This window comes from Erinaceus europaeus, chromosome 1 (assembly GCF_950295315.1).
Source record: "Erinaceus europaeus chromosome 1, mEriEur2.1, whole genome shotgun sequence".
Taxonomy (NCBI): Eukaryota; Metazoa; Chordata; class Mammalia; order Eulipotyphla; family Erinaceidae; genus Erinaceus; species Erinaceus europaeus.
This window is the reverse complement of record NC_080162.1, coordinates 127,200,920-127,223,459: the sequence shown is the minus strand read 5'-3', so window position 1 is coordinate 127,223,459 and position 22,540 is coordinate 127,200,920. Positions and strand designations below refer to the sequence as shown.

The 22,540-nt window shown below is 42.2% G+C and overlaps 1 protein-coding gene and 1 pseudogene across 1 annotated transcript; one reads left to right on the top strand and one right to left on the bottom strand.

Annotated features, from left to right (window-relative positions):
• Nucleotides 1-2,741: 2,741 nt before the first annotated feature.
• On the top strand, nucleotides 2,742-13,091 carry UTP23 (UTP23 small subunit processome component). The gene is made up of 3 exons (XM_007516655.3): nucleotides 2,742-3,025; nucleotides 7,942-8,116; nucleotides 12,342-13,091. The coding sequence occupies exons 1-3, from the start codon at nucleotides 2,838-2,840 to the stop codon at nucleotides 12,726-12,728; spliced, it is 750 nt and encodes a 249-aa protein (XP_007516717.1). The 5' UTR covers nucleotides 2,742-2,837; the 3' UTR covers nucleotides 12,729-13,091.
• Nucleotides 13,092-20,890: 7,799 nt separating this feature from the next.
• LOC132542286 (NADH dehydrogenase [ubiquinone] 1 alpha subcomplex subunit 6-like) overlaps nucleotides 20,891-22,540 on the bottom strand; it is a 72,152-nt pseudogene continuing 70,502 nt past the window's right edge.

Here is a 22,540-nt window from a genome sequence, read left to right as displayed (position 1 = left end):
CAAGGAACCCTGACAGAGGGTTCCTGAGTTCCTGAGTTTGAGAGTGCCAGAGTTGGAGGGTTCCTGAGTTCCTGAGTTCCAGAGTAAGAGAGAGAGTGCTTGTGCCGCCGCAAAGAGACAGCAGAGTTCTGTTTGGTGATTAGTTTGTCTTAGTTTATGAATCGTTGTTCCTGAATAAAGAAATACAGCTTCCCTGCCCAGCCGTTGTCTCCGCGTCTCTGTTCACCACTGCGAAGCTAACTCGGCAAGAGCCTACGAATTTTAACAACAATACAGATAAAATTTGTTTTGCTTTGGTGGAGGAGAGTTCATGTCTGAGGTTTCCTGCTCAATCCCCAGGGTCCCCATGCACTAGAGAAGTGTTCTGGCTTATCTAGCTCTCTCTATTTCATGTGAAACACTCTCACACATAATAAGTAAAATAAAATAACTTTTAAAGGGTTCTGATAACCAGTTTGATAGTGAGAACCTTCAGTCCCCCTTTCCTGGAGAACTGCTTAGATTAAGCACTTCAGGATATGAGTGTCAGAGACCCAGAATCATAGAAAAGGAATGTCCAGGGGCCAGGCAGTGGTGTTCCTGGTTAATTGCACACACTACAATGCTCAAAGACCTGGGTTCAAGCCCCTGGTCCCCATCTGCAGGGGAAAAGCTTCCCAAGCGGTGAAACAGGGCTGCAGGTGTCTTTCTGTCTCTCTTCCTCTCTGTCTTTCCCTTTCTCAGTTTCTCTAGAAAGAGACAGACAGAGAGAGAGAAAAGAATGTCTTGATAGTGTTATGCCTAGAAGTTCGAATCCCGATCTCTCGCAAAGAAGACTAGAATCAAATGCAACGTCAAGAGCCTTTATTAGCAAGCTTAAGCTTGGGCCGCCGACACCCCTCTGCACAAGGGGAGAGGGGAGAGTCTGCAACCGACCGCGATCATTTTTCATCCCACCTTTTTATAGTTATCACAGGGTGGGTACAGGTGGAAATATTTACGCGGAGCAAGGTTTTGGGTTAATGGCTGTTCTCAATATTCGGGGCTTTTCTCTAACCTCCAAAGATAGCTCCTTCCACAAACACCATGTATAAGTAAGAATGGTTTAAAGAAAAAAAAAAAAAAAGGATGGTTTAAAGGGAGTGGCTTGGAGGGGAAGAGAGGATTGGATCAGGAAGAGAAAGTGGGCAATCAAGTATAAGTAGACAGATAGTTGTAGAGATGGTTGGCCCATGAGTACAACCCTAGGGGAACTGTGGTGGCTGAAGATTCAGAACCCTGGTGGTGGGAATGGAGTGGATTTATACCCCTATTGACTGCAATTTTGTAAATCAATATTAAATAACTGATAAAAAACAAAAAGAATGGTTTAAAATGGGAGAAGAAGAGAGAACAAAATGCAAGAAGTTGGGACTCTGCCCTGACATTTGTCTCAGGAATGGTGATAATGGGGGGGGGGGTAGTGATAACACTGAATTTCAGGATTAGGCTTGGGTTCCAGTGAGAGCTCTGACATCAAGAACTACCAGTCTTGGGGGCCAGGTGGTGGTTAAGCGCATGCGTTACAGTGCACAAGGACTAGGTTCAAGCCCCTGTTCTCCACCTGCTTGGGGGAAGCTTCCCAAGTGGTGAAACAGGGTTACAGGTGTTTCTCTCTCTTTCTCTATTTCCCCTCCCTTTTCAATTTCTATCTCTGCCCAATAATAAATAGATGTATTTTTTTTAAAAAAAGAACTTATCATTAGTAAACATTTAATTTTTTGTACAGGAGTGCAAATAAATAAAAATATTAAAAACAAGAGGATGTGTTGTTGCAGAAATTATGCCCAAACACGAGACTAGACGGTAGAAGTGAAATAGAGAGGAGTTTAATACACTGGTGTATATGTGAGACTCCTGATCACTCCGGGAAGTTCTCCTCAACCTTAAAAAAGCACACAGTTTTATTCTGGTTACATTGCAGTACTCAAAAAGGGGCGGGGGAACAGACCAGATGGACTATCTCATTACTTCAAAGTAAGCAGTAAACAGACAAAAGCAATCTTTCACATAGTTACTATACATGCACTTGATCCCAGGCCTCCATAGGGAGACCTAGTATGTATCAGCTCCAGACCACCTGGATTCCTCCCTAGTCATCTTTATCTTCAAGCACCCATGCCTTGGGCCTACTAGCTTAGGAATGTAGAGGGAGGAGGTACAGTAGCTAGTCACTGATTTCTTTGAGACCCATCAGGTGCAGAGGAAATACAGACTTACGCTTTATGTCCCTGTATCACAGAGGAAATACAAATCTCTACCAGGCACATAGATTAAAATACCTACATGGGGAATCAGGAGAGTATGCACTCTATATTCATCTATTTTTCCATTTCACTGTCTTTAGTAAATGTGCTTAACTTGCGTACAGGAGTGCAAACCTGCTGTTCTTTCTTTGGTCTTGCAAACACTAAGAAGAATGAGAGTGGATAAATGACTTCGAACAGTGCTTACTCCATATCAAACTTCACTGTGGCAAGAATTATTCAGCCGCCAATCTTTGCGAGCTAACATGTTCAACTTTGAAGTGTAGATCTCTTCTCACTCTGGCTCTTGACCCCCACACATTGGCCCCAACGCCAATAAGCGCACCTGGGGTTTGGCCCTTTAAAAGGAAGGGCCCCGGGAGAGTCCATTGAAGAGCCGACGATGACGTAGGCGTGACGCAAGTGGTAGGCGGGGCGGGTGTTTACTTCCGGGTCAAGAGCGGTGTGTGGGGGTTGTTTCCGTTAGAGGTTCGCGGTGCGTGGTGACGTCCTGTCCCACTGCTGTAATTCTGCGTTTCCTGCTCCGGTGGCCTTGGCCGAGCTAAAGCAGACATGAAGATCACGAGGCAGAAACATGCCAAGAAGCATCTCGGTTTCTTCCGCAACAATTTCGGCTTCCGAGAGCCGTACCAGATCCTGCTGGACGGCACCTTCTGTCAGGCGGCGCTGCGGGGCCGCATCCAGTTGCGAGAGCAGCTGCCGCGCTACCTCATGGGGGAGACGCAGCTGTGCACCACCAGGTGAGCCTGCGGGGTTTTGGGGGGTTGGGGAGCCCCCGGGAAATCTGGGGTGGGGAGAGCGGGGACCCTCCTCTGGGGCTGCACCGGAGGGTGCAGAGCGCCCCGCCCAAGACGTGGCAGTCGGTGCAGGGGGTCCCAGGACTTTCCTCTAAAAGCAAAGTCTGAGAGGTGTAGTGTGTGTAGAAGTGTTGCACGCTCAAGCATGAGGTGCTGAGTTCGACCCCTGGTATCACATCTACCAGAGTGAGGCTCCCGTCCTCTGTGTGTCTGCTCCTTCATGTAAATAAGTAAACAAATAAATGCGCAAAGTCAGACGTCCTACGAACGTTTTGTCAGTAACCTGCAGCAAAATCTGGGCCCGCCAGATTGCGAATTCTGATATTTATTTATTTATTATTGGGTAGAGACGAAAGTTGAAGATGGGGAGATAGCCATGGAGAGGAGACAGACACCTGCCCTGCTACACCAAACATTAAAAAAAAATTTTTAATTTCTTTATGGGATTAATGATTTACAGTCTACAGTAAATACAGTAGTTTGTACATGCATAACATTTCCCAGTTTTTCACATAACAATTCAACCCCCATGAGGTCTTCCTCTGACACCATGTTCCAGGACCGGAACCCTCCGCCCGTACCCCAGTTTTTTACTTTGGTGCAAGACACCAAGATAATCCTAAACTTTCCGCCTCCGGGTGGGGACCAGGTCCTTGCGCACTGAAATGTAAGCGCTCAACTAGGTGCACCACCGCCTGACCCCCCAGATTCCAGACTTAACCTCTGTAATCATGGGCAAGTTAATTCACCTCTGTGAGCCTTGGATTTCTTGTTTGTGGAGAAAGCAACAACAACAACAACAAACCGCTGTAACTGTTAAGGTTGCTGTAAGGCAAACACGAAGTGGAGCGTGTGGTTTATTTATTGGTATCCAATCCTTACTCCCTCTCAATAGTTGCTGTTGTTTGCATGGCTTCTCCTGTGTAAATTAAACAAGTCTCAAGCTTCACAACTGACCTGTTAAGTAATATCTTAGATTCCCAGAAAAAATAAATAAGCCAGGTTTTTTTTTTTTTATTTTTTTATACACCAGAGTGCTGCTCAGCTCTGGTTTATGGTGGTGCAGGGGATTGAACCTGAGATTTTGCAGTCTCAGGCATGAGAGCCTCTTTGCACAACCATTATGCTGTCTACCCCGCCCAAGCCAAGCTTTTTTTTTTTTTTTTTTAAATAAAGACTTTATTTATTTATTAATGAGGAAGCTAGGAGGAGAGAGAAAGAACCAGACATCACTCTGGCACATGTGCTGCCCGGGATCGAACTCAGGACCTCATGCTTGAGAGTCCAAAGCTCCATCACTGTGCCACCTCTGGGACCACCCCAAGCCAAGGTTTTTTTTTTTTAATTTATTTTTATTTTTTATTTAAGAAAGGATTAATTAACAAAACCATAGGGTAGGAGGGGTACAACTCCACACAGTTCCCACCACCCAATCTCCATATCCCATCCCCTCCCCTGATAGCTTTCCCATTCTCTATCCCTCTGGGAGCATGGACCCAGGGTAGTTGTGGGTTGCAGAAGGTGGAAGGTCTGGCTTCTGTAATTGCTTCCCCGCTGAACATGGGCGTTGACTGGTCAGTCCATACTCCCAGTCTGCCTCTCTCTTTCCCTAGTAGGGTGGGTCTCTGGGGAAGCTGAGCTCCAGGACACATTGGTGGGGTCTTCAGTCCAGGGAAGCCTGGCCAGCATCCTGATGACATCTGGAACCTGGTGGCTGAAAAGAGAGTTAACATACAAAGCCAAACAAATTGTTGAGCAGTCATGGACCCAAAGGTTGGAATAGTGCAGAGGAAGTGTTAGGGGGGTACTCACTGCAAACTCTAGTGTACTTCTGCTTTCAGGTATATATTTTGCCCTAGTTTATGGATATGTGTGAACATATGCTCTCTCTCACAGAAACTGGTATATATCTAGGTTTTGGGACTTTGTTAGAAAGTGAACCACCTGAGATGAAATTAGAGTATACTATGAAAGGAAAGGTCTCACCTTTCCTTGAAGCTGAAGGGTTGTCATTCCACACGTGAAGTCTCTGGACACAGTCTGAGCTGAAGCATGTTGAGGTGGCCATCGTTGCGTTGATTAGGTTGCGATCGGCAGATGCAATATTATTTGATATGGATTGGGAGAAGCATACGGGAAAGTGGGCCCTATCCAAAGGTTCCAGGACTGGGGGAAGTAGAGGCTCTATAGTGGAGATGTGAGGTTCCTGCTGTCTTAGGGTTCAAAAAGACAATCGATAGTTAATGTTATCATCACATTATTTGGTAATTGGGTTAACTTTGAAAAGTCCTTTTGTTGGGGTTTGCTGTACATTACCCAGGATCTTGTAAATAGCTGTGTACAGTAAATAGCTGTGTACAGTACCCAGTATCTTGTAAATAGTTGCTTCTGATCTACTTGGTCTAGGCTTTTGAGAGTCTGCATATCAAATACACAGCCTATATATTAAAAAGACTCAGTCTGTGTTTTAAAAACTTCGAGACATACAATTAATTTTCCCCCTCTCGTATTAATTAACTAGTGATTTATATGACTACACTTTACTAGGAGTGTACATAAATACCATTCCCACCACCAAAAGACTTGTGTCCCATCCCGCCCACCCACCTCCACCCCCCACCGGCCCAGGAAGCTGCATGTCTACCCCTCACCACAGGGTTTTTACTTTGGTGCCCTAAAGCCAAGCTTTCAATGCTCTTCTGGTGGTGGGAATTGTGTGAAATTATACCCTTCTTATCCTATGGTTTAGTCAGTGTTTGCTTTTTATAAATAAAACATTTTAAAAAATAATATAATCCAGATTAAAAAAAAAAACTTTGCCAACGAACACCTGGTATGTTTAGCTTTCATTAAGTACCGATCATCCAAGCGCAGCTCTAGCCACTGAGGATAACTTGTGGGAACAGGACCGTCTTCCTGCCCTCCAGGCCAGTAAAGTGCACAAGTCAGCATCAAGTTGTGTTTGATTCCTTGTCTAGTTGCCTAACTCCCTAAATGTGTGGGAGACTAAAGATGGAGCAAAGTGGGGGGAGAAGACGGGAATACAAGGGCGGATGGAATCCTGAGGGATCTCATAGAGGAGATGTATTTGTTTATTTATTTATTTTCACCAGAGCACTGCTTAGCTTTGGTTTATGGTGGTGCGGGGTGGGGGTTGAGTCTGGGACTTCAGAGCCTCAGGTGTGATAGTCTTTCTGCATAACCACAATGCTGCCTTCCCCCACCTGTAAAATCACTTTGAAGCCCAGTCATAGTTTTCTGAGAAGTGGAGTTGTAAAGTGCTTGGGAAAGAGATTAGAGCTCAGCATGTTACTAGAAATGAAGTGGAGGAAAATTTAAATTGAGGTGGGTTATGCGAAACTACCATTAAATAATATATGTTTTATTTACTTATTTTATCAGCGATTCAAAAATTGTTAGATAATAGGGGTATAATTCTATATAGTTCCCACCAACAGAGTTCTATGTCCCCAGCCCCTCTGGAAACTACAGTAATTCTCCCAAGGTGACCAACATGGGCTGGCTCTATATCTTATCTATCTGTACATGAATATATATATTCCCCCATTTTTTAAATACATTTTTTAAAAGATTATTCCCTTTTGTTGCCCTTGTTTTATTGTTGTAGTTATTATTGTTGTTATTGATATTGTCGTTGTTGGATAGGACAAAAGAAATGGAGAGAAAAGGGGAGAGAAAAATAAGACGCCTGCAGACCTGCTTCACCGCCTGTGAAGCAACTCCACTGCTGGTGGGGAGCCAGGAGCTCGAACCAGGATTCTTACTCCTGACCTTGCGCTTGGCACCACTTGTGCTTAACCTGCTGTGCTACTGCCCGACTACCTATATTCCCCCATTTAAAAAAATTTTATTTATTTATTCCCTTTTTATTGCCCTTGTTTTATTGTTGTAGTTATTATTGTTGTCTGTCTTCATTGTTGGATAAGACAGAGAAATGGAGAGAGGAAGGGAAGACGGGGGGGGGGGGGGGGGGGAGAAAGACAGACACCTGCAGACCTGTTTCATCACCTGTGAAGCGACTCCCCTGCAGGTGAGGAGCGGGGGGCTCGAACCAGGATCCTTACATTGGTCCTTGTGCTTTGGGCCACGTGCGCTACCACCTGACTCCCATTTTAAAAATAATTTTTATTTATTATTGGATAGAGACAGGTGGGCAAATGCAGTATTGGCTCTTAGTGTACATAAATAGAAATACTGTGTTTGGGGCAATGCATTTAATGTCAGTTAAACCTCCCATTTCATCCTCCCTTACCTCTTTGTGGTTGTCTGAAGCTTAGAGTATAACTTGAGCTCTCTCAGAATGAAATACCCTGAATGAAGGAAGGATAATTTCAAAGTAAGCTGTTTGATTTGCAGGGCTATTTTAAGATGAGTTGAGAATTTATGGGAAGAGCAGTTAGCACATTGCCTTGTGAATAATAGGTACTCAGTAATTTTTGGCAATTGTTCTTGCTCTTTCTGCTTGGTGGTTGTGTTTTTCAGGCCTTTTAGGAGTGAAGTGACAGATTACTTGTGGCTACCATATAATAAAAATAGGATTGTAGTACTAACAATTTTTTTTTTTCTTGAGTTAGGCCCTTGCTCATATGTGCTTACACTAGCACCTAACTTAATTTTTTCATTCAGATAGACAAAGGGAGAGACATCTCAAAGCACTCGGGAGAAAAAGCTTGCGTGCTATGGCTCAAACCAGGGGCCTCATACGTAGTAAGGTACTCATCTAATCAGTGAGTGACCTCTGTCCAGTGATGCAGTTTAGCAAAACAAAAATAAGTTGAACTTTGTGTTTTCATATTTCTCTGTTTCCTCTTATTAAAAAAAAAATTTTTTTTCCTTAGGTGTGTGCTAAAAGAGTTAGAAACACTGGGAAAGGAGTTGTATGGGGCAAAACTGATTGCACAAAAATGCCAGGTCCGAAATTGTCCCCATTTCAAGACTGCAGTCAGTGGATCAGAATGTCTACTTGCCATGGTTGAAGACGGGAATCCCCATCATTACTTTGTGGCAACACAGGTAATAATACTTTAGCATCTGCTTGAATCACTTGGAGTTCTTGAAGGGAAGATAAGTGGAACAAAGATTTTACTTTTAAAAAATTTATTATTATTATTTTCTTTTTTTAAAATAGTGTTTGACTTGTTATTTAATAGAGACAGGAATTGAGAGGGAAGGAGAGAAGATACCTTCTAGCACTGCTTTACTGCTTGTGAAGTTTTCCCCTCATAAGTTGGGACTGGGGCACTTGAACCTGGGTTCCTTTTTTCTTTTTTTCTGTTGTTCTTTGGCCTGTACCTTTTTATGATCTCATCATCTAATTTTTTCCCCCCTCCAGGATTATTGCTGGGGCTCAGTGTCTGCACTACAAAGCCACTGCTCCTGGGGGCTATTTTTTTTCCCCTTTTGTTGCCCCTTTTTTTTTTTTATTGTTGTTGTGGTTATTATTACTGTGGTTATTGATGCCATCATTGTTGGATAGGACAGAGAGAAATGGAGAGATGAGGGTAAAACAGAAAGGGGGAGAGAAAGATTGACACCTGAGACCTGCTTCACCACCTGTGAAGGGATTCCCCCCCACGCAGGTGGGGAGCTGGGGGCTTGAACTGGGATACTTAGGCTGGGCCTTGCAGTTTGCATCATGTGCGTTTAACCCGCCCAACCTCCGACCTCATCTAATTTTTAAAAAAAAATATTTTTATTTATTATTGGTTATATAGAGACAGAAATTGAGGGGGGGGGGCGATAGCAACGGAAAGAGACAGAGAAACACCTGTAGCCCTGCTTCACCACTTGCAAAGCTTCCCCCTGTAGATGAGGACAGTGGGCTTGAACCTGGGTCCTTGAGTGCTGGAATGTGTGCCCTTAACTAGGTGCTCTACCACCCAACCCTGAACCTGGGTTCTTATGCACTGTAACATGACTGTGCAACCAGATGTACTACTGTCAAGTCTCCCTTTTGTTTTCTTTACCAGAGTACTATTCAGCTCTGGCTTATGGGGGTGCAAGGGATTGAATCTGGGACAGTGGTGCCTCCAACATGAGAATCTTCTGCATAACCAGTATGCTATCTCTCCCTGCCCATAACAGTTTATGTATTCATAGATGTCTTCATATTCCAGCATTTTATTTTTCTCAAAAAAAGTTGTATCATGTTAATTGAGATTATACCAATATTTCAGTCTTTTAAAGACTGGGCAGCAGGAGACAAAGTATAACTCTCAGATCCACATACATGCTGCTCTATTTAAATGTACCTTTAGAACTATATACAGTTCGAGGCAAAACTTAGTTTCCAATCTTAGTCAGGTAATTCCTACTTTATTTTTACATCTTCAACCTTTTTGAAGAATGACTTAGAGTGGAAACAAGGGTCATCATCTACCACTTCCCTTTGTGTTAGTGTGTGATTCATGATCCTATAACATTGATAGGTCCAGTCCTCAGTGTTGCTACTTAATTGTATATGCTCAGTTTTGCTTCTCTTCCTATTTCTTGAAATAAGTTACCACTACTAAGACATACTAAAAATAAAAATTTTAAAAACCTATTATTTGGCACAACACATTTTACTTTATTCTCTGAAATCCCGCTCATTTCATTTAACTTTCTTTTATTATATCTGTATGGCAATCATAATTTGCATGATATTATTTAATCCAAACTGGCTAGAGACATTTATGGTTTCAGAAATATCTTTATTTTTAACAATGGACATAAGCAAAAATTTGAAGTTCCTGTTTATTTTTTTTAAGAATTTATTTATTTATTAATGATAGGGGAGAGAGAAAGAACCAGACATCACTCTGGTAGATGTGCTGCCAGGAATTGAACTCAGGACCTCATGCTTGAGAGTCCAATGCTTTATCCACTATACCACCACCTGGACCACAGTTCCTGTTTATTTTACATTTATTTTTAAATTGCCACCAGGATTATTGTTGTGGCTCAGTGCCCACACTACAGATCCTTGTAGCCATTTTTCCCCTTTTATTTTTCTTTCTATTTTGTTAAGACAGAGAAATTGAGAGGATGGGGGCTGGGAGGATAGAGTTATAGAGATGAGAGAGAGGTGCAGTCCTACTTCACTGCTTTTGGAGCTTTCCCTTGCAGGTGGGGACCAGGGACTCGAGCCCCAGTCTTTGCACATGGTAATATGCATGCTTAACTGAGTGTATGAGTGAAACAAAGTCCAGCCAAAGGGAGAGTCTGATAGTGCTATGTCGCAATGGTATGGTTCATATCAGAGATTAAATGCATGACTAATAAGTATTTATTTTCTGAAGTCTACAAACACTCTTGATTCCTTCACTTCTTTCTGGTCTCTATTAACATAAAGTTTCTTTGTTAATTTGAATTTATATAACTCCTACTGACAATATCTGTGGTTTATTTTTGTGGTCAGTTTATTTGATGTAATTTTTTGCTGTGAACATGCCTTTTTTATTATAGGATTCAAACTAAATCTGGGAACTTTGTGTTTGAAGTACTCAGTAGAAGATTAGTATTAACTTAGAAATGACAGATACCAATTTACTGAAGACATTAAGAGAACAGATAGAAGGATAAAGAATAGGGAAGCCGGGAGTCAGGCGGTAGCACAGCGGATTAAGCGCATGTGGCGCAAAGTACAAGGACCAGTATAAGGATCCCGGATCGAGCTCCTATCTCCCCACCTGCAGGAGAGTCTCTTCATAGGCAGTAAAGCAGGTCTGCAGGTATCTATCTTTCTCTCCCCCTCTCTGTCTTCCCCTCCTCTCTCCATTTCTTTCTGTCCTATCCAACAACAACTACATCAATAATAACTACAACAATAAAACAACACGGACAACAAAAGGGAATAAATAAATATTTAAAAAAATAGAGAAGCACAGCGGGTTAAGCGCACATGCCACAACACGCAAGAATCCCGGTTCAAGCCCCCGGCCCCCTACCTGTAGGGGGTTCGCTTCACAAGCAGTGAAGCAGGTCTGCAGGTCTTATCTTTTTCTCTTTCTCTGTCTCCCCTCCTCCATTTTTCTCTGTCCTATCCAACAACAACAGCAATGGCAACAATGGCAATAACGACAACAACAAGGATAACAAAATGGAGGGGAGGGGCCTCCAGGAGCAGTGGATTTGTGGTGCAGGCACTGAGCCCCAGCAATAACCCTGGAGAAAAAAAATAAGAGAGAGAATAGGGAAGCTATCAAGGAAGGGGATTAGACACAGAGCTCTGGGGATGAGCAACGTGAGGAAATGTATCCCTCCTATCCTATAGTCCTGCCAATACCCCCACCTTATAAACAAAAATAAAAAAAAAAGAAAGAACATATATGTTCATAGAATGAAATTATGTAGTCCTCTTTCTCTCCTCTCTGTCTTCCCCTCCTCTCTCCATTTCTCTCTGTCCTATCCAACAACGACAACAACAATAATAACTACAACAATAAAACAAGGGCAACAAAGGGAATAAATAAATAAAATAAATATTAGAAAATTAAAAAAAAAGAAGTTATGTAGTCCTGGATATCTGCGGTTATCTTGAGAGTCATTCATTTCTGTTACTTTTCTCTCTCCAACTATGTGCTCTCTGGCATCATTTACATTTGATGGATCTAGAATTTGAGGTTTTAAAAACTTATAATCCTTTATTTTTAATGTAGCTTTTTTTTTTTTTTTTTAAATAACCAGAGCACTGTTTAGCTCTGGTTTATGGTGGTGCGGGGGATTGAACCTGAGACTTAGAGCCTCAGGCATGAGATTCTGTTTGCATAACCATTATGCTATCTACCCTCCACCTGCTTTTTTTTTTTTTTTTTTTTTTTTTTTAATAAATCTATTTAGGGGGTCAGGTGGTAGCACAGCGGGTTAAGCGCACACAGTGCAAAGCGCAAGGACCTGTATAAAGATCCCGGTTTGAGCCCCTGGCTCCCCACCTGCAGAGGGGGATCGCTTCATAGGCGGTGAAGCAGGTCTGCAGGTGTCTCTCTTTCTCTCCCCTTCTCTGTCTTGCCCTCATCTCTCCATTTCTCTCTGTACTATCCAACAACAATGACATCAGTGACAAGAATAATAGTAACCACAACAATGTTAAAACAACAAGGGCAACAAAAAGGGGGAAAGAAATGGCCGCCAGGAGCAGTGGATTCGTGGTGTAGGCACCGAGCCCTAGCAATAACCCTGGAGGCAAAAAAAGAAATCTATTTAAGGCATCTTACTTAATTGGTATATTTAAACCAAATATTTTTTTTCTTTTTAATAGGATCAGAATTTGTCCCTGAAAGTAAAGAAAAAACCTGGAATTCCTCTTATGTTCATTATACAGAACACGATAGTCTTGGACAAACCTTCTCCCAAAACTATTGCCTTTGTTAAAGCTGTAGAGTCAGGTCAGCTTGTCTCAGTGCATGAGAAACAAAGTATTAAACAACTCAAAGAAGAACAGGGATTAGCAAAACACCCTGAGCAGAGAAGAAGAAAAAAGCACAAGAAAGTAAGTGGGCCCAATCCTCTTAGCTGTTTGAAGAAAAAGAAAAAAGCACAGGATACACAATCATCTACTTCTGAAAGGAAAAGGAAAAGGAAAAGAATTCGGAACAGATCTGCCCCAAAGACGCTTTCTGAAAAGCAGGGTGCTGAAGGACAATGAATCCACTGGATACTTTAAAAGACTTTACAAAACTTTTATTTTTAAAAACTGTGGTTGTTTACAATAAAAGGCCAATTTTATTTTTGTAAATGATATTGATTCATAAGCTTTTGCATAAAATTATTTGTGTGAAAAGAAACAAAATAGTGTATAAGTTTAAGCGTGACACTGTTCACGTTTATTAGTGATTTTGGAGATTTTTTTTTTTTAAGGTAAGAATATTGTATCTGTCTTATACTTCTTCCCATCCTTGCCATTATAATGGGGATAGTTTTCTTAAAAAAATGAAAAAAGACAGTTTCCTTTTTCCATGTTCAGAGAGAAAACTTACTCTTTTAACTCAGCTAATGATTGTAGAATTTACTTTTCCACATGCTACATTTTGATTCATTATCCAGAAACTTCGGTGATGTGGTATTGCTCCCTCTGTCTTTCTCTGTCTGGGGCAGAGGGGAGGGGAGGGGTTGTCTACAATGATGAAACCCTTGAGAAAACAGATATTTAAAAAGAGAGTGGCTGGGAATCTGGCGGTAGCGCAGGTGGCGCAAAGCCAAGCCCCTGGCTCCCCACCTGCAGGGGATTTGCTTCATAAGTGGTGAAGCAGATCTGCAGGTGTCTTGTCTTGTCTTTCTCTTGCCCTTTGTCTTCCCCTTCCTCTCTCCATTTCTCTCTGTCCTATCCAACAACTACAACAATAAAACAATAAGGGCAACAAAAGGGAATAAATAAATAAGAGAGTGGTCCAGGAGGTGGCACAGTGGATAAAACATTGGACTCAGCTGGGGCCTTAATTGGGGAGTCCTGAGATTCCCAAGCAGACATGATGGGCCTAGACCTCAAATAAATCCCTCTGTCCATTGTTACTAGTCATTTCTTTTTTTCTTTTTCTTTTTTTTGTCTTTTTTTCCCCTTTGTTGCCCTTTTTATTTATTGTTGTTGTTATTGATGTCATCGTTATTGGATAGGACAGAGAGAAATGGAGAGAGGAGGGAAGACAGTGGAGGAGAGAAAGATAGACACCTGCAGACCTGCTTCATCACTTATGAAGTGACTCCCCTGCAGGTGGGGAGCTGGGAGCTCGAACCGGGATCCTTAGGCCAGTCCTTGCGCTTTGTGCCATGTGTGCTTAACCCGTTGTGCTACCGACAGGCTCCCTATTTTTATTTTTTATTTTTTTTATTTTTGAGAGAGATGAGAGACACATACACAGAAACACCAGAGCACTGCTCAGCTCTGGCTTGTGGTGTGGGGGATTGAACCTGGGACTTCAGGCATGAGAGTCTGTTTGCATAACCATTGTTATCTCCCCCACCCTTTACTGGTCATTTCTATAAGGAACAACACAATACATGGCTTTGTGGGCCTCCATAGGACCCTGCCCTCAACTTGGATCAACAATGGTAGAGAATGTTCCATTTTCTGAAGGGAGGCTGGACAATATACTCTGCCACACCTGAGGAAGATGGGTCCTGATACTGGGGCAACTTGGAATGTTCCTACTCATGACCACAGAATGTGAGCTCAGATCTACAGGGATGCAGAGGTTACATAGGCTCCTAAACTGAATATGGGCCCCAGATCACATCAAATCAATGAGGTTTACAATCAATATTTAAAAAAAATAATAATCCCTTTTGCTGCCCTTGTTTTATTGTTATAGTTATTACTGTTGTTGTTCTTTGATAGGACAGAGAGAAATGGAGAGAGGAGGGGAAGACAGAGGGGGAGAGAAAGATAAGACACCTGTAGACCTACTTCACTGCCTTTGAAGTGACTCACCTGCAGGTGGGGAGCCAGGGGATGGAACCTGGATCCTTAGTCTGGTCCTTGTGCCTTGCGCCACATGCGTTTAACCCACTGCGCTGCCGCCCAACTCCCTACAATCAATATTTATACACTTTTCCCATATTTAGGAGCTACTCTCTTCCCTGATCCAGCTTTCTGGTCCTGCCAGCCATGACATCATCTTCCCATACAATAATTAGGATCCACCTGCATATCAGATTTCAGGCTCAGGCAAAAAAACAAACACACACTAGTATAGCCACTGGCCCTTTGGAATATAACTAAAAGACACCCCCCTCCAACTCTTCACCTGCACTATTCCAGCCTTTAGGTCCTTAATTGTTCAACAATTTGGCTTTGTATGTTAACTCTCTTCAGCTACCACGTTCCAGATGCTAGCATGATGCCACCAGACTTTCCTGGACAGACAACACCACCAATGTATCCTGGAGCTCTGCTTCCCCAGAACCCCTCCCCACTAGGGAAAGAGAGAGCCAGGCTGGGAGTATGGATCGACCTGTCAACGCCCATGTTCAGTGAGGAAGCAATTACAGAAGCCAGACCTTCCACCTTCTGTATCCCACAATGACCTTGGGTCCATACTCCCAGAGGGTTAAAGAATAGGAAAGCTATCAGGAGACGAGATGGGATACAGAATTCTGGTGGTGGGGATTGTGTGAAGTTGTACCCCTCTTATCCTATGGTTTAGTCAATGTTTCCTTTTTATAAATAAAAATTTTAAAAAGAAAAAGAAACCCATCATGAAGGATCATGTGATGGCAATTATATGAACGGTTCAAATCAGGCAAATTTAGGAAGATAAGTTGATACATAGATAAATTGCATAGGTAGAGAATGGAGCCTGGGAGTGGTAAAGGTGGAGAGTTCCTTTCCAGAGTAAAAAAAAGTTTAATTGTAGTGACAGGTATACAGATGTGATTAAGCCATTGAATTTTAAATTAAGCCACTGAATTTGCACACTTAAAATGCATGAATTATAAAGTGTCATACAGGAACTGAATGATGGCACAATGGGTTAAGCACACATGTTACTATGCCCAAGGACCTGAGTTTAAGCCCCTAGTCTCTCATCTGTGGGGGTTGGGGGTGGGGAAGCTTCATCATCAGTAAAACAGTTCTGCAAGTGTCTCTGCCTCTCTATATCCCCTTCACCTCTCAATTTCTCTCTGGCTTATCAAATATATATATAATTTAAAATAAATGTTAAAAGTATTATCCACAAAATAGATATACAATACATGTCAATGGATTCGTCATATAGCCAAATGTATTAAATGAAATATATTTCTGTACTTAAATAGCAACTAAAGAAGAAAAGTATATGCATTTCTAAATTTTTAAAAACTATTTATTCCCTTTTGTTACCCTTGTTTTATTGTTGTACTTGTTGATGTTGTTGGAAGGACAGAGAGGAAGGGAAGACGGACAGAGAAAGACAGACACCTGCAGACCTGCTTCACTGAAGCGACCCTCCTGTAGGTGGGGAACTGGGGGGCTTGAACAGGGATCCTTATGCTGGTCTTTTTGCTTTGCACCACGTGCACTTAACCCTCTGCAGTACCGCCCTACTCCCAAGTATGTGCATTTCTTCCAACTATCTTTAAAGGAGAAAACCGGCAAGCTGTGTATTGATGTTTCATTTCTTTTTCTTGTAAATTTATCTCAAATGAGTCTCTGCCAGCTTGCTAATGCTTATTGTCTTTCCCCAGATATCATCAAAAAGAACCCATCTGTTCCCTTAAATTTCCAAAATGTTACAATAAAATTATACCTTCTCACAAGTAGTAAATGCTGAAGAGGTAAATCTTGTAAATGTTTAGCACTGCACATTTTTTACAATGATTCTTTTGTTGTGCAACTTGATGGGAAAGTGATAACTATATAAAGAATATTTTGATTCTAAACTAGCAAATTATATATACATTACTTCCAGGATTATCATTGGGCCTCTGTGTCTGCATGAATTAAAAAAAAAAAGTAGGGATCAGGTAGTGGCTCACCTGGTTAAGCACACATTACAGTGTACAAGGACCTAGGTTCAAGGCCCTGGTCCCCACCTACAGGGGGGAAGCTTCACAGGTGATGATGCAGGGCTGCAGGTGTCTCTCTGTATCTGTCTACCCCTTTCAATTTCTGTCTATCCAATAAATTAAGATAATTTTTTAATAGTCCTTTTTGTTGCCCTTGTTTTTTTATTGTTATTGAAGTTTATTGTTGTTATTGATGGAGAGGGAGGGGAAGTCAGAACTGGGGAGAGAACACATTGTCAGGCTGGAGTAGTGGCCCTGTCTGTGGACTCTGAGAAATGGGGAGAGAAAGATAGACACCTATAGACCTGTTTCACTGCCTGTGAAGCGACTCCCCTGCAAGTGGGGACCCAGGGGCTCAAAGTGGGATCCTTTATGCCAGTCCTTGCACTTTGTGCCACCTGCGCTTAATCCGCGCCACTACCGCCCAACTCCCTAAAGATATAATATAAAAAGAAATAGAGGGTGAGGGACAGAGTGAAAGACAGCATGGCTTCAATGCTTGTGAAGCTTCCTCTTTTCATGGTGTTTCCATATGGTGACCAGGGGCTCAAATCCAGGTCCTCAAGCATAATAGACTGTGCCCTCCACTTTACTGTGAACTACCTCCCAACCACCACAAATGTAAATCTTTTTTTTTATTTTATTAATTTATTTATTCCCTTTTGTTGCCCTTGTTGTTTTTTTATTGTCATAGTTATTATTGTTGTTGTCGTTGTTGGATAGGACAGAGAGAAATGGAGAGAGGAGGGGAAGACAGAGAGGAGGAGAGAAAGACACCTGCAGACCTGCTTCACCGCCTGTGAAGCGACTCCCCTGCAGGTGGGGAGCCGGGGTTCAAACCGGGATCCTTATGCCGGTCCTTGTGCTTTGTGCCACCTGCGCTTAACCCGCTGCGCTACAGCCCGACTCCCACAAATGTAAATCTTTCATGTGTTCAAGAGGGTGGTGATGCTTGACTATATGGCATCATAATGTTCTCCATCTAGAAAGAGCAGGGACCTTTAGAAGACACAGGTTGCTGGGAGGTGCTGCCTACATGTAAGGCTCCTCTGAACGGTGTTGAGCCCAGGCACAGATAGCAGCCCTGAATCTGACAACTTCTGGGTCTTTATGTCTTCCCATCATTTCCTGAAATACCACATTAGACACTTAACATCTCTCACTAGGTTTTCCTTTGGTTCAAGTACAAACAAGACAGGGCAATGAGATAAGCAAAGGGTTAACTGACATCTCCAAAGTGAGAAAAGAAACTGCTGTTCTCTTTATTCCCTTATCCTCTGATGTCTTGTCTGACTGCTCTAGCATTGAAAACCCAGGTCAAACTGACCTCCAAACAGAAACTAAGTGATCAGTAGTACTCAGATACATGGGAAACCCAAGGCGGACGCTATATAGCTCTTCCCTCTTAATGCCGTCCAGCACTCCTGAAGCCTATAAGTTGAAGAAAGGAACATCCCAGGGCTCCACTCTCCTCCAGGAGGGAGGGGGCACGTCACTTTACCTATTCCTTCCCAGTGTCCTCTCTCCCAAAAGAACAGGAGAGGGAGGTGAATTTAGAGGAGGTAACCACTAGTATATCCCTTTAAAAAAAGAATAATTTTTAAATCTATTCTTCATTGCTTCATTTTTTTATTTATATTTTTACCAGAGCACTACTCAGCTCTGGTTTATGATGGTGCAGAGGATTGAATCTGGGACTTCGGTGCCTCAGGCATGAGAGTCTCTTTGCATAACTTATGATACATACTATATATATATATATATATATATATATATATATATATAGAGAGAGAGAGAGAGAGAGAGAGAGAGAGAGAGGGAAAATTTGAGAGAAAAGGGGCAGAGGGACTTGCAGCATGGCTTCACTGATTATGAAGCTTCCCCCCCTTGCAGGTGGGGGGGGGAGTCTTATAGAACTCACTAGTAAATACACCTGGGCTATTATGTAGATTTTTGATTACTCAATTTCTGTACTAGTGACTGAGCTGTTCAAGTTATCTACTGCCTCAGGCTAGGTTTGGCAAGTCGTATGATTCTAGGAATGTATTAATCTTATCTAGGTTGTCCAATATGAACACAGAGATGTTCATATTAGGGGCCAGGTGGTGGTGCACCTGGTTGAGTGCACGTTACAATGTTCATGGGACCCAGGTTCAAGCCCCTGGTCCCCACCTACAGGGGAAAAGCTTCACGCATGGTGAAGCAGTGTTGCAGGTCTTTCCCTCTCTATCTCCTCCTACCCTCTCAGTTTCTGACTGTCACTACTTAATAAAGATATTATTATTCTTTTATTTTTTTAAAATTTATTTATTTAAAAAAAGGAGACATTAACAATACCACAGGATAGGAGGAGTACAACTCCACAATTTCCACCACCAGATCTCCATATCCCATTTCCTCCCCTGATAGCTTTCCTATTCTTTATCCCTCTGGGAATATGGACCCAAGGTCATTGTGGGATGCAGAAGGTAGAAGGTTTGGCTTCTGTAATTGCTTCCCCGCTTAACATGGGCGTTGACTGGTCAATCCACACTCCCAGTCTGCCTCTCTCTTTGCCTAGTAGGGTGGGTCTCTGGGGAAGCGGAGCTCCAGGGCACATTGGTGGAGTCATCTTTCCAGGGATGTCTGGTCGGCATCATGCTGGCATCTAGAACCTGGTGGCTGAAAAGAGAGTTAACATACAAAGCCAAACAAATTGTTGAGCAATTATGGACATAAAGGCTAGAATAGTGCAGATGAAGTGTTGGGGGGTACTCACTGCAGACTATTGTGTACTTTCGCTTTCAGGTATATATTTTGCCCTAGTTTATGGATACGTGTGAACATATGCTCTATCTCACGGGACCTGGTCTATATTTGTTAGGCAGTGAACTGCCTGGAATGGAATTAGAGTATACTATGAAAGGAAAGGTCTTACCCGAGTAATGAACCTGAAGGGTTGTCATTTCACACCTTAAGTCTCTGGACACAGTCTGAAGTGAAGCATGCTGAGGTGGCACTCGTTCCATTGTAAAAAAAAAAAAAAAAAAAAAAAATTAAACTACTAAAAAGATTTATAAAGGGGCTCGGTTGTGGTGCACCTGGTTGAGTGCACATGTTACAATGCACAAGGACCCAGGTTTGAGACCCTGGTTCCCACCTGCAGGGGGAAAGCTTTATAAGTGGTGAAGCAGTGTTGTAGGTGTCTCTCTGTCTCTCTCCCTTTCTAACACCCCCTTCCCTCAATGTCTGGCTGTCTCTGTCTAATAAATAAAGGTAAAATAAGTAATATATATATAAAAATAAACATTTATCAAAATGTTCATAATATTCATGTATGATTCTTTGTATCCATCTTTGTGATTTACTCTCATTCTTGATTGCTTTTTTAAATTTTTTAAATTTTCTTTTGTTGCCTCTGTTGTTTATTGTTGTAGTTGTCATTTATGTCATCGTTGTTGGATAGGACAGAGAGAAATGGAGAGAGGAGGGGAAGACAGAGAAGGGGAGAGAAAGACAGACACCTGCAGATCTGCTTCACTGCCTGTGAAGCAATGCCCCTGCAGGTGGGGAGCCAGGGCTCGAACTGGGATCCTTACATTTGTCCTTGCACTTTGCGCCACATACACTTAACCCGCTGCGCTACCGCCCGGCTCCCTCTTGATTGCTTTTTATCATAGCTTTCTCTTTTAGAAAATATTTTATCTATTTATTAATGAAAAGGAGGAGAGAAAGAACCAGACATCACTCTGGTACATGTACTGCTGGGGATTGAACTTGGGACTTCATGCTGAGAGTCCAGTGCTTAATCCTTAGCACCATCTTCTGGACTACAGCTTTCTCTCCTTTCCTTTATGTGAATCAGCTTTTGGTTTCATTAATCATTTGAATTGTCTTTCTGGTCTCTATTTCATTAATTTCTGCTCTGATTTGGACTACTTTCTTCCTCCTACGGACGTTTGGGTTTCTTTGCTGCTCCTTCTCTAGTAGGTTTATTTGTGATCTTAGATAGCGTACTTAAGATCTTTGCTGTTTGTTAATGTGTTTGTTAGCCTGTATTGCTGTAGACTTCCCTCTTAGGACAGCTTTTGCTGCATCCCACAGGGTCTGGTAGTTGATTTCTTCATTTTCATTATCCTCCAAGTAATTTTTAAGTTCTTTTCTGATTTTTTTTTTTTTTTTTTTTAGTGAACCAGGTGTTAATCAGAAGCATATTGTTTAGTCTCCATATTTGGGGTGTATTTCTGTTTTTCTTTTTGTGATTGATTTCTTTTTTTTTTTGTGATTTTTTTTTTGTGTGTGTGATTGATTTCTAAACTTACTACCTTGTAGTCAGAAAATGTACTCTTTTTTTTTTAACCAGTATATATTGAGTTTATTTGTGTTCTCAAGTATTTAAGAATCAACATGCAGCTTTCGTCCACTGACTTCACGGGTCATGGCCAACATAGAACTTGGACAGGAAATCCTTTGGCCTGGGCTCTTCTCTTTCATGGAAGAACTGCAGAATATGTGTCCACTTCTTCCACACTTGAATCGTCTCCTCCAGTTCCATCTTTCCCTTAATGACTAGAAGATCAACCACTTTGGGGTCTGTGACGTGGGCATTCTTCATAAACATTTCTCAAGCTTTATCCCATCTCTGTTTCACAGAGATGTCTAGTTGGAATTAAGTGCACGGTGTTCGGTGCCTCTCGATACCAGGCACCGTAGAGCTCGTGCAACCTCCGCTTGGCCTCTTACATATCCCGGCTGAAAATGGGCTTCACCTCCGTGCCGGCTCCGGTAGCAGCCTGGCTAAGCCCTTAGCCGCCGTCTTGCTGGAGCCCCAGAAAATGTACTTTTTATGATTTTAATATTCACATATTTATTAAGACTGCCTTTGTGTCCCAACAGATGGCCAAACCTTGAGAATGTTCCGTTTTGCACTTGAAAAAAAAAGTATCTTATTTGGGATCAAAGATTCTGAATGTATCTGCTAAGTTCATTTCATCTATGACTTCATTTCAGAGCTCAATTTCCCTGTTGATTTTTTTGTCTCAATGGTCTATCACTTACTATGAGTGGGAAATAATGTCTCTCACTATTTTTTAAATATATATTTATTCCCTTTTGTTGCACTTGTTTTATTTTTTAAAAATATTTATTTATTTATTTTCCCTTTTGTTGCCCTTGTGTTTTAACATTGTTGTGGCTATTGATGTTGTTGTTGTTGGATAGGACAGAAAGAAATGGAGAGAGGAGGGAAAGACAGAGAGGGGTAGAGAAAAACCTGCAGACCTGCTTCACCGTCTGTGAAGTGACTCCCCTGCAGGTGGTAAGACAGGGGCTCCAACCTGGGTCCTTCTGCTGGTCCTTGCACTTTGTGCCTCATGTGCGTAACCCGCTGCGCCACCACCTGATTCCCTTGTTTTATTGTTATAGTCATTATTGTTATTGTTGTTGAATGGATAGAGAGAAATGGAGAGAAGAGGGGAAGACAGAGGGGGAGAGAAAGATAGACACTTGCGGACCTGCTTTACTGCCTGTGAAGCGACTCCCCTGCAGGTGAGGAGCCAGGGGCTTGAACTGGGATCCTTACGTTGGTCCTTGTGTTTTGTGCCACCTGCGCTTAACCTGCTGTGCTACCGCCTAACTACTGTCTCTTACTATTATTGTGTTGCTATTGATATCTCCTTTGAGGTCAGTAAGTAGTTGTTTTATATTTTGGGGTGCACTCTTATCAGGGGTGTATATATTGATGATAGTTTCGTCTTCCTCTTGGATTGATCCTCTAACCAATATATAGTGTCCATCTCTGTCTCTTACCACTTTTTTTTTTTGCCTCCAGGTTTATTGCTGGGGCTTGGTGCCAGCACTATGAATCTACTGCTCCTGGTGGCCATCTTTTCCATTTTATTGGACAGGACAGAGAGAAATTGAGAGGGAAGGCAGAGGCAGAGAGGGAGAGAGATTTGTAGACTTGCAGGTCTTGCTATTGTGAAGCATGCCCCTGGA

What these genes read in the sequence shown, in the direction of transcription:
- UTP23 (XM_007516655.3), top strand. Translation starts at nt 2,838, where the DNA reads ATGAAGATCACGAGGCAGAAACATGCCAAGAAGCATCTCGGTTTCTTC. An exon ending in ACGCAGCTGTGCACCACCAG is followed by an intron (nt 3,026 to 7,941) that starts GTGAGCCTGCGG and finishes TTTTTTCCTTAG; the next exon opens with GTGTGTGCTAAAAGAGTTAG. An exon ending in ATTACTTTGTGGCAACACAG is followed by an intron (nt 8,117 to 12,341) that starts GTAATAATACTT and finishes TCTTTTTAATAG; the next exon opens with GATCAGAATTTGTCCCTGAA.